At 43.1% G+C, this 18,180-nt stretch overlaps 2 protein-coding genes across 4 annotated transcripts; both read right to left on the bottom strand.

Moving 5' to 3' along the window:
• Nucleotides 1-147: 147 nt before the first annotated feature.
• dpydb (dihydropyrimidine dehydrogenase b) lies at nucleotides 148-12,095 on the bottom strand. The gene is made up of 25 exons (XM_019869276.1): nucleotides 11,653-12,095; nucleotides 9,444-9,554; nucleotides 9,223-9,305; nucleotides 8,942-9,029; nucleotides 8,635-8,796; nucleotides 8,154-8,350; nucleotides 7,723-7,804; nucleotides 7,450-7,537; nucleotides 7,139-7,246; nucleotides 6,893-7,062; nucleotides 6,606-6,816; nucleotides 5,840-6,024; nucleotides 4,815-5,030; nucleotides 4,563-4,727; nucleotides 4,408-4,476; nucleotides 4,244-4,327; nucleotides 4,008-4,128; nucleotides 3,759-3,878; nucleotides 3,272-3,414; nucleotides 3,013-3,067; nucleotides 2,818-2,939; nucleotides 1,939-2,088; nucleotides 1,745-1,807; nucleotides 1,300-1,377; nucleotides 148-882 (listed from the first exon to the last, which is right to left on the bottom strand). Exons 1-25 carry the CDS (start codon nucleotides 11,680-11,682, stop codon nucleotides 718-720), a joined length of 3,066 nt encoding a protein of 1,021 aa, XP_019724835.1. The 5' UTR covers nucleotides 11,683-12,095; the 3' UTR covers nucleotides 148-717.
• Nucleotides 12,096-12,967: 872 nt separating this feature from the next.
• Nucleotides 12,968-18,109, bottom strand: odr4 (odr-4 GPCR localization factor homolog). 3 transcript variants are annotated; one of them, XM_019869286.1, is made up of 14 exons: nucleotides 18,090-18,109; nucleotides 17,574-17,677; nucleotides 16,891-17,007; nucleotides 16,620-16,712; nucleotides 16,222-16,328; nucleotides 16,104-16,140; nucleotides 15,830-15,973; nucleotides 15,662-15,757; nucleotides 15,231-15,278; nucleotides 14,954-15,076; nucleotides 14,773-14,887; nucleotides 13,672-13,875; nucleotides 13,312-13,368; nucleotides 12,968-13,098 (listed from the first exon to the last, which is right to left on the bottom strand). In XM_019869286.1, exons 2-14 carry the CDS (start codon nucleotides 17,670-17,672, stop codon nucleotides 13,028-13,030), a joined length of 1,311 nt encoding a protein of 436 aa, XP_019724845.1. In that variant the 5' UTR covers nucleotides 17,673-17,677; nucleotides 18,090-18,109; the 3' UTR covers nucleotides 12,968-13,027. The 3 variants fall into 3 exon arrangements, with proteins under 3 accessions (XP_019724845.1, XP_019724843.1, XP_019724844.1); XM_019869284.1 differs by lacking the exon at nucleotides 18,090-18,109 and adding an exon at nucleotides 17,919-18,083; XM_019869285.1 differs by lacking the exon at nucleotides 18,090-18,109 and adding an exon at nucleotides 17,990-18,083.
• Nucleotides 18,110-18,180: the final 71 nt, after the last annotated feature.

Here is an 18,180-nt window from a genome sequence, read left to right as displayed (position 1 = left end):
TTTCTCAAAATTCTACAGCCTCGTCATTGATCTAAGTTTATGTGTAAGAAACCAAACTCCGTTTATTTTTTTGTAAAAAAAAAAAAAGTATATCTAATGTAGGATGTTTCAAGAAAATGTGTTTAGTGGAATAACCCATTCAACCGCTCGAAGTAGGTATTTTATTGATCCTGAAGGGAATCCTGGCACATGTGTATTCTTGAATTAAAGGAATATACAGTAATTATACATTCTCATTTCAAAATAAAATACCAATTTTTTTTAATCAACAGTTTTCCTAGACAGATTGTTAATTTTGAAACCCCAATCACCACAAATGCTGATAGTTATAAAAATGCTAATTTGGGTCACAAATTGCTGATCACAACAGTTAATGCATGTCAAAATGTTAAAATGTATGTATGATTTTGTTCAGTTCAAACTGCAGGTCGACAAATCCAAACGACATTACCGTATGAATATGTAACAATCCCGTGATTTCCATAGGTAATAGCTTTATAGAGACCTGACAGTAAAAGTATATTTCAGGATGCTCCTTGGAATAAAAGAAAAAACAAAAACATCTTCAGAACACACAAGCCACAAAAGAAGTGCCTGCTGATCAAAAGGTAACAGAATTTCATGAAGAATCGCACTCTGTTCATCAAAAACAAGCATCTATCGGTGTTGTGACAGATTTCAGCCATTTGTTACAGGCCAAAGAAGGGAAAGTGTGCTTTAGCACACTGGATTAATCGGGACACCCCTCTTGGGTTGATATGGTGTTGTCCTGTCCATCATCTTGATGCAGTCTATGATTGGACAGACACTCAGGCAGAGAGTGCATCCTGTACAGCTGTCAGTTACAAATGGAAGATGGGTCTCAGGGTCGAACGTGATAGCCTGGAGAGAGGCACGAAGCAAAATGTCACTCAGGCACAGAGCGAATGCTAAATGAGATTTGTGAAAATATGCGTGGTAAAAGGATAGTTCGACAGTCTCGATGTAAGCGTCAGGGAGCGTGTAAAAGATCGATTTTTTTTTTTTCATTAAAATCGGCAAAGCCAACATGAGCTACATCAAGCCATTTCCGGCTGTCTACTCTATTCAGTGTTAAAGGTGAGCTGGTGTTAGTAAGTCGGACCCACAGGGAGCTGTGGGACCGACTTACGAACCACTCGTCCACGATGCTGCCGATCCCAAAGCAGGAGCCAGATAAACCGGGATCTCAACAAGGTCTGAAAATATATGCCTGACTTTGAATGACAAACACAAGCATCGTACTCGTACGGCATGTTCCTTTTCGGCACACAGAACTACCTGATAGCCAGAGTCGTTGCAGGTCATGTAACATTTCCCACAGTTGATACACATCTCCTCATCTATCAGAGCCTGAACCTGATACGTAGGACAAATGAAATATCACAATTAGACAAGATAAATTGTTATTCTTTTAATCATAACTTAATCATTGCATCTTTGAATATAGAGAAAAGTTCTACAGTATATAAACAAATGTATTAGTCGTCATGGCAGTTATTTTTCGGGCACCCTTTCTTCTCACTCTGCCCACCTTCACCTTTCTGAACTAACCTTGCGGCCCAAGTCATCATTTTTAATATAGAATTTTTTTTTTTTTTGACATGTCACAGGGCGCTGAAAAATGGATGGCGGATCGCAAATGGCCCCCGGGCCATAGTTTGGGCACCACCGCGAAAAGCTTTTATCCCAACTTGGCACAAGTTAGTGATACATCAATTATTACCTGTTCCATGTTGTTAAGCTCTTGATAGGCCCCGATGTGGCGCAACGCTCTTGCTATCACATCCTGCAAATAAGCACACAAAAACACGCATTTAATAATACGCGTTGATAAAGCTTTGTTTTTGATTTTTGCATTTGAACAGAACAAATCACACAATAGATTGTAGATGGTATGTGTGAGTGCGCGCCCCACACCTTGACAGCTGGAACTGTTTTTTTAGGTGCATTCATTTTGGCGACGGTGGCTTCCATCACATCTGCACCACCGGCTTCTTTGAGCTGTTTCTTGTACTGTGCAATGGCCTCTGTCTTCTTCTGAAGGTATGGTCCAAAACTTGGAAGACTCTACACACGTGCGTACGCACACAGGCAAGCACACACAATATCTGCAAATTCTTTCTCTCAATCTCAACATATACAAATTTAGAACAGGAATGAGAAACGACAAACCGAATACACCTTTTTATATCCAGCTTTTCGGCTCACTGGGCGAGCTCAGAAATTGATCAAATACTCGTACAACATGAAACAAGTAAGACATCCAAACCACGAGCTAGTAATGCTCTAATATTACATTACGTAATAGTGCATTTCTATTCTGATAAGAATAAATGAAGCACTTCAAAAATACTGGTACATTAAACAGTATGTATGTTTATATTTGCACTTGTGGCACAGCTGCGATGCCATGCAGATGTCTATTTGCCGGAGCCTACCCCAGCCGTCTTAGGACAGAAGGCGGCGGACACCCTGAACCGATTGCCGGCCCATCGCGGGGCACACATAGACAAACTACCATTCGCGCTCGCATTCACACCTCGGGACAATTTTAGAGGCTTCCGTTAACCTGCCGTGCATGCTTGTGGAATGTGGGAGGAAACCGGAGAACCTTGAGGAAAGCCATACTGCCCTGGGGAGAACATGCAAACTCCACACAGGAAGGCCGCAGCCGGAATTGAACCCTGCACCTCGGCATGGCATATTGTTTGTCACATATTTCATTAATGAACCTTATTTATTTTGGTTGCTGTAAATAAATGGACGAATGCTATTACTACATTTTATACACTGTACCTGTCCAACCAGATCTTCCAGTCTCGGAATGGGTTTTCCCTTCTGGTGTCTCTCTGTTGGAGGAGACTGCCCATCCCAGGCGCTCATGTCAAGGCTCTTCAAGTACAGCAAGGTCTTTAAACCTATGCATCCACAGAACTCTCACCACGACGTATTCACAAACCACACTAAATGTATGAAGGGGGTGCAACATACCCACACAGTAGTCCTCGATCAAAGTGAAGTCTTGGTTCTGAACAGCACTGCATACCTGTGTATACACTTTGTTTTGGTCACCCAAACCATAGAAAATGGATGCCGCTCAATTGAAATGGTTTTCATGTGCCTTACTGTCAGGTCGTAAAATCACATGACCTATGCTAGCCAACCAGGAAATGAAGGCGTAACGATATCAAATTCAACCGCATGAAAGAAAAGCAAATGGGCGCAAAGACTGTCCCAGTGATCTTGTCACCTGTAGCACGGAGGCACCAGCATGAAGAAACTGTAAACCGGTTTCTGCTGAGTCAATTCCCCCGGTGGCCAAAACTGGAAAGCCGGGAAGTGCCCTGGCGATGGCTGATACGGCTCGGAGAGCAATTGGTCTGATGGCGTTACCTGCACCAATGATAATAGCAACCCATGTGCCAGTGATTCGATAAGGTCTATTTATGCTTATCCATCGGTCACTCCAAAAGTTTCAAAAAGTCTCAAACGGTAGCGTTTAACTTTACGATGGCCCGATGATGAATGATGCTTTAACACGGAAATTGATCTGCAAAACTGTAACCAATATTGTAACCGATTGCATTTGAATTCCCAAATGAATTCTCGCTCTTTTCTCCCACTTTGGCTTGGCTCATGAATTCAGGGTGGGTTTTAGGAAATGCATTGTGAAAAATACGCAAGGTGCTTTCAAGAGTAAGTGCAAACTGAAACATGTGACGCGTATGTGTCTTTACCCGACACCCCTCCGTATGTGGTGCGTTTGCCAGCTCCAACACCCGGCCAGGGTGAGCCATCTGCCTTCAGTCCCATCATGCCTGAAACCGTGTTTGTGGCTGTAACTCCATCTGCTCCACCTGATTTACACATTGGTTGCATCCAAGCATTTGTAATCGATTAGTATTTGAGTTCCGATGCACCCATGCGCAGTATTCCGCACAAAAGTCAAACAAGGGGTGCAGTGGAATATGAAAACATGCGTGTACCTTCATAGGCGGCCTTGGCAATATCGACGATGTTGGTAACGTTTGGGGTCAGTTTGGCAAAGAATGGGATGGAAGAAGCAGCTTGCACCCAGCGACAAATGTTACGCACCAGCACAGGGTCCTAATGTGTTATATACACTGTAAATAAACAACCTTTCCAAAGAGGGACACTTAAGTTATGCGTGTGGATTGCTATGTGTGTGGGGGAAGAGAGCAGAGAGAGAGCGGTAGTGTACCTGCCCACAGGCCAGCCCCATGCCTCTCTCTCCCATCCCATGAGGACAGGACAGGTTCAACTCCAAAGCATCAGCACCCGATTTCTAATGAAGCATCCAAATCAATTTTACGGCTAAAACAACGCTTACTGTAACATGCGAAGAACACTTGAGTCAACTCTTACCACAGCCATCTGAGCTAGTTCTGTCCAGTCTTCCTGGTTGTAACCACACATGATGCTGGAGATCACAATCTGGTTGACAGACAAAAAAAAGTATGTTTTTTTCCCAAATCTATCGCAACAGAAAAGTCATGTAATGAGCAAGAATAACAACTTGCATTTTTGGGAAAGTCTTTCTTAAGCTCAGCCACTGACTGGCACCAATAGGCTGCCGTCTTTTCACTGATCAGCTCAATGTTGAGGAACGATCCCTGACCCGGTCCAAAGACGTGACCGGAAGTGGTACCGCGTACGATACGAGGAGAAACATTAGTAACCAGGTCCTGCAGAGACAGAGGAACGCAATCGGGCCATTCGGTATATCATCAACGCATGGCAACGTCAGCATTGCGAGACAAGTGGGCCTTTACTTTATCTAATCCGAACGTCTTGGTCAAGGCAAAACCCCATCCTTGTTCGAAAGCTCTTCGGATCATGGCGGCGCTGGTGGTGGGAGGGGCAGAGGCCAAGCCGAATGGGTTGGGAAACTTTATTCCGCAAACCTCCACGCTGATGTCCACCTGATCGATAGCGCTGTAGAATAGCGGCATCTTTGGAACCGTATCCACTGTCTGGCCATAGAGGGACTGCAGAATGAAAACAGATGGGATCTTTAACAACAACAACAAAAAGTATAAATATCTTGTTACATTAGCCCGTGCATTTTGCACATGCTCTTTGCTTCAATGAATTTGTATTTTTTTTTCCCGCTCTGATGGTTGCAATTTAAGGAGGGATATGACTTCCAACCATAGTAAAAAGACAAAATACATATGACAAAGGGAGTAAAAAAAATGTATGTGAAAAGATGACAGGAAGTGTGATGAAAACTGGAATCTGTTCTTTCACTGATCACAGATGCTGAGTGTTGTCTCTTGCCTTCCTCTCAAGTGGCAAGCGTGCACTTTAAAGTTATCATTTGTATCCTTATTTTAGTCTTGAATCCTGCGCTTCTAGCGATTAAAAAAAAAAAAAAAAAGCACAATTGCGCTGTAAAATGTGAGCTGCCATTCAATAAACCGAATGAAACCTTTTGACAATGACACACTCAAAGCTGTGGTTTTAAAGGAGGGGCATATGTTGTCAAGATAGGTGCTCATCGTTATAGTAGATCACACGGAATGATGCCATTTCAAGAAATAGCACGTAAAAATAATTTTTAAAAAGTCATGGACATGGCCCGGAACAGCTGAATTGGCCCAAAAAGTAATGGACATGGCCCGGAACAGTTGAACTGGCCCAAATATGCGATTCTTGGTGGTTCCTGATTATCCAATGAAAATTGTGTCTGTTTGGTGATCTCAAAATGAAGAGATACTTTTTCCTCTCGTCGGTATTCATTCATTGACTTCTCAAATGTGAGGACAGAACGAGAGAAGTTTCCGATGCGCACGACCTGTATGTATCGATGAATATGCCAGGAGGCCTGTTTGCCATCATTCACGGACTCCACCGTGGTATTTGCCAGTCCGGCGACGTCACCTCCTGCAAACACCCCGGGCTCGCTGGTTTGCATGGTTTCTGTGTTGACCTCAGGAGTACCCCAACGGCTCAGCTTGACCGGAGACAGGGCCTCGCTCACTGCACACGGAATAAACGTACAAAAAACAGTCTCCTTGAAAAAGAAGAACGTGTGAATTATGTGGGAACAGCTGAGTGGATCAATATCGCGTAAGGACGGACACTCAAAGTGGCGCTCGACTCATTTTTCAAAATGAAAATGTTTCTCGGAGCACGGCAGTTTTGAGTTGCACCAACAGTGTTTACGACTCGATGGAAGATCCCACTTATGAACGCTAGAGAACCACCAAAGAAGAGGAAGGGTGGGTCAAAATGATGCCTGGGAAGCAGAGTCGGTAAGTTCAGTACCAGTTAGTAGCCACTGCAATGCAGAGCTCCAAAGTACACAAACGGCAAAAGAGTTTGAAGTGCATGAGCGGTTCTAAAATTTGTGCCCTCCCAAAACGCTTCATACTGTGACACACGCATGCGGTGGCTTAACTGGCGGTCGGCTGTTGTGTACGTGAGTATTAAAATCTATTAGGACGGCCTTTCGCGTCCAGCCATCCATTTTCCAATCGGCTTCTCCTCGCGAGGGTCACGGGTAGGCGGATGTGAACGAATGATGGCCCCTCCATCGCCTTGCCTTCCAGTCCGATTACCTGCCGGCTCGCTGAGCATGGAACCAAAGGCGCTGATGATGTAGTCCGCCTTCAAGCGCACAACTTGGTCTTCATCCTCCATCCAATTTCCGTCCTCGGCCTGCTCAGTGCGACAAAACTGCAGTCCGGCGACGCGCCCGTTCTTCATGATGACCTCTCGTGGAGAGAGGAAGGGGAGGAACTCGCACTGCTCCTCCTTCGCCAGCTCCATCTGATCAAAGACGGGCATTCGTTTCTCTCTCTTTCTCCCTGCTTATCCACATCCATTACTCCACGGACATCCCTACCTCCTCAGGAACAGCCCGGATGTTGGTGAATCCCTTCCTGAAGCAGACAAACACTTTCCTGGCCCCGCAGCGGAGGGCAGAGGTGGCGCAGTCGAAGGCGGTGTCGCCGGCACCCAGGACAATCACCGCTCCTCGTAACTCAGGAAGGGAGGAGCGACACTGGCACATCCCTGGAGGGAGAGCGACGGCGCGATGGGACACTCGTGGGAACGGTGAGTGTGTCGACGTGTGAGCCGAGTGCAAAACCTCTCTTGCTTGCCGTGGCCACCATGGGCAGAAAATCTTTGGATGTGAAGAAGCCTTGATCCGTGGATAAACCCTGGAAGATTTTGGCTCTGTTGGCTTGAGGGAGCCCTAAAATGACATATAAGTTTTCTTTCATTCAACTTAATGATAACCTTTTCATTATTTTTCCGTTTGTTTCAAGTTCAAGTGATCAAATTGCCTTTAAAAAGTCTGACTCCAAGCAACACAACTTGAAAAATACGCTCATGTTCAAGTCGCCAGAACATCTGGATTTTTTTTTTCCTGGCTTGTTTCAGTGGAAGAGCACTCACCGATTCCAACGAAGATTGCCTTGAATCCGTCTTCTTTCAGAGAAGTCAGAGTCATTCCGTTCATACCGAGACCCTTCTCGCACACGACCTGGTATGGATCACAAAGCAACCATGAAAATGACATCACAGTGCCTGAGGGCTCCGGTAACGACCAATCGTGGACGGCTCAGGTGGGGGAAGCCCCCTTCCAGGATGACCAGGCTGCAACGGATGCCCAGCGGGCAACATTTGACACATTATTGTATTCGACAAAATAGAAAATGGAGCTCATACCTTGACTCCCAGGTCCTTCATCAAGTCTATTTCAAACTGGACCACCTCATATGGAAGACGGAACTGGGGGATTTCTGCTGTGCTGCATGAAAGCACAAAAGGAATTCTTTTACGCTACGTTGTTGATAAATTACCCTGTCATCTGAGTGAGCAAACATATAAGATAAGGAATGATTTCCTTTGTTTTGGCAAACCCGCTTCACACGTGTGCAAGTCTGAAAACCAGCCTGGATGGAAAATGTAAACCTTCATGGGTGAATTTGTTTTTGATTGAGACACCAGGTTCATCCAGTACTTCAGATGTGTGGTTTGTTTGTAACTCTGCGTACCACACGATGATATGCTGCCTCAATAAATATTCTGAGAGCAACACGACTCTCAACAAACTGCATTGTTCAACAGGGGTAGGAATATTTGATAAATGACCGTACCTTAGCCCTCCGGTGTATTTTTGTTTCTCAAATATGGTGATGTTATTATATCCGAGGCGGCCAAGAAAAGACGCGCAGCTAATAGAAGCCGGGCCACAGCCAATAAGAGCAATGGGCGAGTGGTAAGACTCCGGCATCTCATCAGGCGGCGGGAGCTCGGGATTTCGGATCTGAGGGATGCCCATCTTACTGAAGACCTGCGAAGATGCACGCACATCACGTTTCAAGATTGCCTCCAAATCCATTCATCCGTTCACCAGCGAAATCCTCAATGCGCAATGGCAAACAAAGGCCACCTGGGGGAAGATATTTTGAGTCACGGGAGAAAATGTTTACTTTTAACGAGACGCCAAACTAATGTGGATTTAAAAAGACAACAACAGTTGTGTGTCAGAAGTCTAAATCTGGATGGCCAGTCAACAACATTTCTCAGACTCTTGGGAAAATTAATCAAATACAATACATTTAGTGTTGGTTGTACCTCAGTAGCAAACTGCTGCAACCCTCCAATGTTAATGGGACCTTCCTCAGAGGCGTACAGATTGCAGCCCCCAACGCACAGCTCCGATGTGGGACAGACCATTCCACAGGTCAGACCAAGAGGGTTGTCAGACAGGATGGCCCGCGCTGCTCCATAGTAGTTCTGACATGTCGAAAGACATACAGCAAATGCGCACATAGAAACACTTCCTTCACAAATATCTGAGACTTGTATACGGTGGGGGAGACTTTCTAAGTTTGCCCGCTTTCAAAAGCACTTTATATCGAGGCCCGAGTGTGTGCAGTACCTTATTCGAGATGCTTGTAATGAATGACTTGATGTCCAAGTTAGTGGGGCAGCTCTTCTGACAGGGAGCATCCGCACATTTGAGACACCTAATCACAGAATTGACATAGTTGAAAGCGTAGTCAGGTGTCGGCGTTCATCTGGCCTAGTCAATTGCGGCGTTCGTCAAAGCTCTTTCGACATCACTCGGACGAAAACATAGGCGCTACCGTTCAATGTCACATTCATTCACGTCATTTGGAATACGAAGAGGATGACAGGACGGACTTATTTGATTCTCACCTCAGAGCTTCTCGAAGAGCTCCCCGCTCACTCAGGGTTGTGTGTTTTATATCATCAAAGTTGTTCTCTAACTTAACACAGGACTAGGGGACAGATAAAATTACTCAAGAGAGAAATTGATGTCACCTGTCACATAAGCAAGCCATTTTGAGTGCTGGTGTACAAATTTCGACTCATTGGTGAATCAACTTGTCGTAAACGTCAAGCAGAGAAAGACTTACATCACAGCCCCTGTCAGGATTGCGCTTCCAGTGTTTCTTTTCTTTCTTTTTGCTCGCCGTGGACATGATCTGAGCGTGAGTCTTGACCCTTGGGTTCAGAGCCAAGATGCTCTAAAAAGTACAAGGAAACAATCAAACATCTCAGCTCATAGTGACGCGACCACCATTTATCCGGTGTCTTTCAAACGTAACATTTTATTGCTGCATTGTATAGCTTAGTAACATACCTGTTATCTGCCTTTATGGCAAGGAACATTCTGAGAAGTTTGTTTGTTTGACTGTTTGGGGTCGAGTAGATAAGATATTGAAGCGCTTTCAGGTCATTGCACGGAGGTTTTGTGCCCGGTTGAGGGTATGCACAAAACAAAAGAAAAAAAAGTCTCGAATTTTATACCACAATGACATCTGCTAGGAAAAGAGACATTCTGACATGGTAAAAAGTGCAATCATTTAGAAGCACATAAATTGGGGTTCTAATCAATTGCGGTTCAGAGTTCCTGCACCTGCAAATTATTGTGCAATTTGTTATTCGGTGGTTTTCGCACATGGCCAATCTGTAGCATGGCCACAACTTAAGTTTGACGGTGAAGAGACTTGGAATCACTGCTCTTTCATAGATAACAGCCTCAAACAAAGGGGGGAACATGGCCAATCTGTAGCATGGCCACAACTTAAGTTAGACGGTGAAAAGAGACTTGGAATCACTGCTCTTTCATAGATAACTGCCTCAAACAAAGGGGGGGAAATGGAATAGGAATGGATAAAAAAATATTTTGTTTATGATTGTGTTATGGTTAATGTTTTATGTCCTGCGTTCTGTAGCGTGCTTTGTAGCAGGTGCAGCTGTGCTATATAAATAAAGCTGAGTTGAATTGAGAAGAGAGACAATTATCATTTTCTATTTTTTGGGGGTTGGGGGGTTCTGTTATTTTAATAAATACTCGAAAATTAGAACGAGGCTTCTGGAAAGGCGAGGTTCTAATGTAGGTTTTACATCAGTGTCTTGAATAATTGCTGAGTATTTGTACATTTGTTTACGTACCGCAGCAATTTCAAGAACTAGCCTTGGGGCAATGACATGTTCAGGGTCAGATGAGGTTGTTTATCAAAGCACATCTCCACAATCTACAACGGCCAGCGCATTCCTCAACACTACTTTCACACTACCGTAGCTGAGGTGACAATCGTAGCACAACACATCGCTCATCTTAAAAATATTTGCTCACTTTAAGTATTAGTGCAACTTGAAGTGCGCCAAAAAAGACCACGCAGGTCTAGAAGTTTTTTCCACAACATTGTTCCTCTACAAAAAACGGTGTTTTGAATTTACAGTACTCCACTTTATTTTGTCAGGTGGTTGCACGCGTTAAAATCATCTGCATTCAAGTTTTTAAAGGAGACTCAACATCTGCTTATTTATCTCTATCCGTATGATTCAATTGCCCGCGACAACCTGACGAAACGAAATTGTGTAAATTCAACAAACAAAATTTTCAGTGTAAACAGTATATGACTATGAACAAACGACATTTTAATGATTTTACCATGAAAAAATATTGAGAGACTCCGTAATGAGGGGAATTATTTTACCCACATGCGTGTAAAATTAGGAAATGACACAAATTGTTTGATTGAGAAGTATGAATGTATCTACACGTTACCCACGCAGGTCTAGAAGCTTTTTTTTCCACCACATTGTTCCTCTACAAAAAACGGTGTTTTGAATTTACAGTACTCCACTTTATTTTGTCAGGTGGTTGCACGCGTTAAAATCATCTGCATTCAAGTTTTTAAAGGAGACTCAACATCTGCTTAAAACGTATCTCTATCCGTATGATTCAATTGCCCGCGACAACCTGACGAAACGAAATTGTGTAAATTCAACAAACAAAATTTTCAGTGTAAACAGTATATGACTATGAACAAACGACATTTTAATGATTTTACCATGAAAAAATATTGAGAGACTCCGTAATGAGGGGAATTATTTTACCCACATGCGTGTAAAATTAGGAAATGACACAAATTGTTTGATTGAGAAGTATGAATGTATCTACACGTTACAGTAGGCAGAGCGCAGTGCTGTTTTCATGGTTTCGACACACATTTTGCTCCATTCTCGTGCCTAGTTGTGTTGTCGCTTCTACGAGGCGGTGGATGCTTGTTTTGTCCAAGTCCACAGAACAGACAGAAAACACAACAAAGTTACCTCGATGTCTGGAAGATCTTTACTTAGCATGACGGCTCCTTTCTCCTTGTCAGCAGCACCAAAGAGTTCCCGAAGATTCTGGAAATTGGAGAGCTCCCTAAACCTTATCACCGTCTTGTTATACAACAGTCAGGAGATAGATGCCTTTTCCCCGCTGAACCTGGCAATTTGGAATACCGGGTGGAGCTTATTGGAATCTTCAGGGCTCAAAGTTTAGCAGTGCCGTCAGGTGCTCAGATTCAAATGTGCATTGCGCCCAAGCTCCGGATAGATTAAACAATAACCATTGCAAAGTGTCGGTTCCAAACTCCACCTCTTCTGAGATCATTGTCTTATTTATTTTCCAATTATTTATTTCTTTTTTGGGGGGGGGGGCTATACAGCGAGGTACGCTGGTGGCAGCGTCATGCTTGGGGGCTCTTTTTCTTCAACTGGACCTGGGGCCTCAAGGTGGAGGAAAATATGGGGGGAAAAAACATTTACAGAGGTTTAAAATGAGTTTGTTAATTTTGAACAGCCACACCCCTATCACAAGAGGCAGACTTAACGTGTCTGAATAACATTTCAGTTTTTTTTCCTTTTTCAAAAATTTGTTTTTTTTTGGGGGGGGCATTTGAGAAGGGGAGTATAGATTTTTTAAAATCCAATGTACTTAAATCTGTCTGCTAATTGTTGTTACAAGTATTAAATAAAAAAAACGGACAATTATAAAGACATCATGTTAAAATAACACACAATAGACGTATTAATTCGATAATCAACACTGACAAAACATTTTTGTGTGCTGACGTTATGAGCACAACCCACCGTCATGTTAACTGTTCCAATCTGTGACTTAAATGCTTATGAGAGCAAATTCTCATTTTGCCTCCAATGTGCAGGAAATGAGAAGATGAGGCGACACATGATCTCTTTTGGACACACTGCTCTACTTGCCTTTACCGCCCATGCACATGCACATGCACATGCGCAAACACACAAAACAACCCTCATACGACCTCGTCGACTCCTCCAGCAACTTCCAGCGTGGAGAGTCCGGAGAAGGGAAATGGTCCAATATAACTAAACTTTAACATTATGTAAGCAAGAGTGCAAAATAATAACACACTCCTATTCCGTACAACTCACTTGGAACATCGTGAAGATGAAGTGCTACAGTGGAACTTTACAAAGCTATGATATCAAGCATCAGTCAATTAGGGCCTGCTTACACAATTTTTTTTTTTTTTTTAAATAGAAAAAATGTGCGGGAGCTTCATTTTGGCCGTTTGTTTGTGCATGTGTCTAAAAACAGCGTTACAAAAAACGTCCAGTGCAGAAGTCAATTGAATGATTTAATCTGGATTTGATGTTCAAATATTTTGGTGTGCCTGTGTCAAATGTCATGAAGGTAGAGCATCGAAGCGGCAGTGGCGAGAAGGGCGATAACAGTGGCCATGGCAACACCTAAACACAAAAGGGCAGAATCAGAACAGTGCATGCGTTAACTACAGTAACGATATAGTGATGCACAACAGGTGGCAGTAGAAAGCAGAACAGGTTGCACAATGAGCGTTCATTAGCTGATTCTGTTGTTTTTTTTGTAAGCAGCTTGTAGTCAGTTAGTAATACTGAAGAACCTTTAACAACAAAGAGAGGCCAGAAAGCGTTATGTTTCACCGATGTAGTTGTTGTTTCTTTTTGGTTCTTGCACGTCAGCAATTTCTGCAGTGGAATCTGGAAACACAACACAACACAACAAAAACACAACGCAATCATCACAAGTGCCCTTTAAAGACAAGCAAGTGCTATGTTGCTTTGAAATACACCCATTTTTCAAATACAATACAGAATTTGAACGTTCTAAAGGAACAGAAAAACCTGGAGGTCAAACACATGATATTTTGTTTGTCTCGACTCAGTGATTGGATTTCACTTAGCATAAGTGTGTGTGCTTACAAGGGCTGTGTTCACGCCCACAATGACTTCTTCACTCATCTGACACCATTCCGATATGGCACAGAAGGAACAGTTCCTCACCTTCTGATTCTCCACTTTCGATGATTTCGGCAACAATTTCTTGCTTGGTATCCAAGTTTTGATCAGCTGCGTTGACGTCCAACATTTCTTTCAACCTGTCAATCACCTCAGATGGGTCCTCGTCGTTGAACCGGTAGTCACACACACAAAGACTCCCATTCCCCTTTGCAGGACAAAAGACACGATGGGGGAGGCAGAATTGCTCTGAAAGACACGACCAATCATCATAGATTTTAGTACGTGAAAGCCTGAAATGGTTCTTGAGAATTTTTCTGCGTGAAACAAGCTGCCCCAGTCTTGGAAGGACATCATTTACATTTCACATTCATGTTGCTAACAAGGGGTTAAAGAGTTGAGGTGGAACTTCAAAATGCCATTCAATATGACTGCCAGTATTGTTTTTTTTGAATGCACAGAACATGTCCTTGATGGTACTAATCCTGCAGAGTCCTCGGTACGATATTTAAAGGAAATTCAAATCACAAAGGATGTATAATAACAACACATAACCGACAATTTACCAAATACAGCTCTCAGCTCAAAAGCACAATATATCAGCGTATAAAGCAGCTTAGCAACCATTCGGAAATAATGTCCTTTAGATCCCAAGCGCTCAATGAGCTAAATGTCAGTTGGCAAAACGTGTGGGTACTCACGTTATGAATTCCGGAGTGGCCTCATGATAATGAGACGTTAGAATGTAATGAGACAACGACCCTAGCGAACAGACATCAGTCACTTACTTGAGTTAATTTGTATCGACTTGCTGTGTTACAATTAACTGATGAACTTTGCTCTTGAGGATTAGACGTGTTTTCTTGTGTTGGATGACATATTATAATCCGACAGAATGAACCGCTGTATCTTTTTTTTTTTTTTCTCAGAAAAAGATGCTGGAGGGGGCGGCAATTTTTCATCAGTGCAACTGACAGTTTTTTTGTTTTGTTTTTTTAATTCATCAAGGGGGCACTTATACCTCTTTCAAAAGTCAGTATGTAACGCATGACCAAACCATATGTTTGGTAGAGGAAAGCGAGCGGACGCGATGGAGTGGATTGATGATTAAACAAAGTAAATGAGGCCAGAGGTGCGGAGAAGTACCCGTCCCCGGTTTGTCTGTGCCGACTCCCTTGCTCTCATCTTCTGGAGCCAAAAGCTCATCAAGCAGCATCTGAACTCTCGTGACCATCGTAGAGACCACATCTTTCTTCAGAATCTATAGAAAGATTGAATATTTCATGACAAAAGGGAGACAATTTGCAGTTGGAAAAGAAAGGTCTACCTTCTCAGCCAGTTTGGCCTTTGGTTTGTTGTTGTGTACGTAAGCTCGACTGTGGATGGCTCCTCTGACAGACAAGGCGCCTCCACACCGCTGGACCACGTCTCTTAAAGTGTCCTGTTGTGCCTGCCATGCATCAAGAAAATGCCTTGACATCTGCCAAACTGTCACATGTTCTTCAAGACCAAGTAGGGGACAATGTCAGGAGAAGGGGACAACTTTTCAATCTTGCCATAGTAATTGCATACGTTGGTGTGAAAACAGCGTGTTTGTATCTTACCGGTGTGACGAGCAGCTGAGCGGTGAGCACCTGTCTCACATTCCTCTTCTGCAAAATGTTGATCAGACGTAAGACTTTAGAATACATGCTTTAAAAACAGGCCTGTCCTTGTACGTGTGTCTTGCTAAGGCTGAGAATCGATTCAAATTTCTGAAAATTGACTCACTTTACAAGGGACGATTCGATTCGAGTTACGATTCACTTTGATTGCTTTTTGATGCAGTTGAGGATTTCATGTGGTACCAATTTTATTATTTCTACTACTTCTACGATGGCACAAATGCCCCATTACACCCAATTCTACTGGCGCAGAGTCTTGCAAAATACCAAAAGAAAGAAAACTCCACCCATGCGCACAATTACACTGTGCTTGGCGCTAAACTTGCGCTCGGGGCGAAAAAAGTCCCCCTTTCCGTTCATGTTTACATAACCTGTCCTGCTGTGAGTTCTGCATCATCGGGCAGCTGGATACCATCAATCAAACAGACTGCATTCTCAATCTGGTACGTCCACACTTTCAGTCCCTCCTGAAACGTGGGAGGCACGTTGAATAAATCCATACACATTCTGGAAGACTGATTTCATGTCAGTACACATACTTTAAGACACTCATCCATGCTCTTTGTACAGGCTTTGTTGTCTGGTAGCGGAACAAGTAAGTCCACCTTCACACAACAACTCATTGTGGACCAGGAGGAACATACGGCTGCTTGATACTTCCAATCAGCAGGCTTGGCCAAACTCTGGAAGAGATTCACAAAAAATCCTTGAGTGCCATGGAAAGGTATCCAGAGGTGGACATTCCGTCAGTACTGCCGGAAGGTCCATTAGCTTTCTAAAAGCTGCAAAGAGAAGATATGACTGAGGACTCACCTTGGGATCTTTTATATCAAATGTTCTGCAGCTAATTCTGATGGGACGGATTAAAGATGTACAACAAGTAACTCAGCCATTCAGCACAATCCACTGAGGCAGTCGTGCCAAAGGATACTTTCTGGATTTGGGGTTGATATGCAGTGTGACGCAGTCTGTGACTTCATTATCATCAGCTTTCCACAGGCTTTCAGAGGATATCAGGCGCTGCACTGCAAACACCAGCTTCACACAAACACAAACGCACACGCACACATTTATTATGTAATTGAATAAACATTTTTGAATGAGGAATAAAATGAAGATTTTCATATATTATACATGCACACACACACCCACACATTCTGTTCTTTCATATATTATACATGCACACACACACCCACACACCGACACATTCTGTTTGTGTATATAAATACAAGTACTGCCACCTAGTGTAGTGAATGTGCAATTACACATTGAAAGCAGCCCTTCTCCCTATTTGAGAAGGATTGATTTAAGTGTGAAAAGGAGCCTCACCTGACGAAGTGAGGCTAGTGTTTCCTTTGCATCGGCATCAGAGATGACAAATACTCCTATCACAGACAAGCCCCCAGGCAACATTCTGGAAACCTGCACAAACCAATTCAGAATGCACACCGGTGAAAACAGATGTGATTCAGTTACTGCCCATCTTACACATTGTACAACTCATTTTCCTTGGACTTTCTGCCTAAAAAAAAAAACAAAAAAACAAAATGGGTCGTGACCACCTGAGTATGGTCATCCCGGTCTTATATCGAGTTCCTACCTGTCGAGCGTGCTCACTGATCCATTCTTTGTCTGGGGACTTTCCTGCACCAACAAGGGGCTCCTCTCTTGAGGGTGTTCGACATGCCATGACGACAAAATCCCTCTGAATTGAGTTCTGAAATGTGCAATCATTAAGGGCAGTCTTAATTTCATGACTGTGCTGAAGCAATATACTGCATACAGGTGGGCGCCGAGAAAAAAAATGACAATATCGAGGGAAAGTTCATGTATTTCAATAGTTTGTTTCGTTTACGTTCACACATCGCACTGTGAGTCTCCAGCTTCTTGTGCAATTTATTTTTGAGACCCTTTCTCGTCAATGTGGGGTGTCAAGTCAGCAGTCTTCCCCATGATTCTGAAGCCTACTTTGCCAGAGCCAGACTGAGACCGTTTAAAGGCTGCCAATAACCTCTGCAGTTGTTTTGTGTCAATTAGCTGTCACGGTTAGGACACACAAAGCCTACAAGGATGAACTTTCTGATGATTCTTCGAATTTTGTAAAAAACATTGGATTTTTGTGTCTTTCTGTCCTAATCATCAAAATTGAAACAAATAAAGGCTTGAAATATTTCACTTATCTATAACTACAATGTAGTAAGTGTCAGCAAAAGGTTGCTTAGGTCTGGTGAATATTACCAGCTGGCCAAGCTCTCAAACAAACTGCAACAGATGTTAACTTACCTGTCCAATGACCAGGCCAGTGACATGATCCGATTGTTGTTCACATAGTTTGGACAGATATACCTCCACAGTATCGTCTACTATGTAACCACGGCCCATCTTACCTGCATAATAACACAGAACTCCTTTAAATGCCATTTTAATTGTCAGGCTGCAATCAGAATTGAAAGAGAAGCGGAGACGTGGCATCATAGAAAAAAAGAGCTCGAAAACTTTAGGCACGTTGAACGTAACAGTGAGTCGAAGCAAAACACATTACATGACAAACAGCTTAATGTTAGTCAAGTATTCGTGTTAAGTTAGCAAGCACACAAGAATAAAGTACGTTTAGCTAGCGATAGTCACCTGAACTTAGTAGTCAAAGTACTGACGTACAGATTCAAAAATGACCCATCAACGTACAGTGTGGAAGATACCTGCAAAAAGACCCTTGCCAAAATATAAATTCAAATGCTGGGATTTGACTAGTTTTGACACTTTGAGGTGGATCAGCAATAGAACAAAAACTGTATTTACCAGAATGCTTTGCGCTTGAGACTTCCGTCGCATCTGACTGTTGTTTGCGTCACTTCTTGTTCTATTATTGCAATTACAGTAGTCAACTCCG

This window comes from Hippocampus comes, unplaced genomic scaffold (assembly GCF_001891065.2).
Source record: "Hippocampus comes isolate QL1 unplaced genomic scaffold, H_comes_QL1_v1.1 scaffold117, whole genome shotgun sequence".
In the NCBI taxonomy this organism is placed as follows: domain Eukaryota; kingdom Metazoa; phylum Chordata; class Actinopteri; order Syngnathiformes; family Syngnathidae; genus Hippocampus; species Hippocampus comes.
This window is presented reverse-complemented; position numbering and strand designations above follow the sequence as displayed.

What these genes read in the sequence shown, in the direction of transcription:
- dpydb (XM_019869276.1), bottom strand. Translation starts at nt 11,682, where the DNA reads ATGCTAAGTAAAGATCTTCCAGACATCGAG. An exon ending in GGCCACGGCAAGCAAGAGAG is followed by an intron (nt 7,063 to 7,138) that starts GTTTTGCACTCG and finishes CTCTCCCTCCAG; the next exon opens with GGATGTGCCAGTGTCGCTCC. An exon ending in AGACGTTCGGATTAGATAAA is followed by an intron (nt 4,728 to 4,814) that starts GTAAAGGCCCAC and finishes CTGTCTCTGCAG; the next exon opens with GACCTGGTTACTAATGTTTC.
- odr4 (XM_019869286.1), bottom strand. Translation starts at nt 17,672, where the DNA reads ATGGGCCGTGGTTACATAGTAGACGATACTGTGGAGGTATATCTGTCC. An exon ending in ATCAACCCCAAATCCAGAAA is followed by an intron (nt 16,141 to 16,221) that starts GTATCCTTTGGC and finishes CCGTCCCATCAG; the next exon opens with AATTAGCTGCAGAACATTTG. An exon ending in CACAGACAAACCGGGGACGG is followed by an intron (nt 13,876 to 14,772) that starts GTACTTCTCCGC and finishes CGTGTCTTTCAG; the next exon opens with AGCAATTCTGCCTCCCCCAT.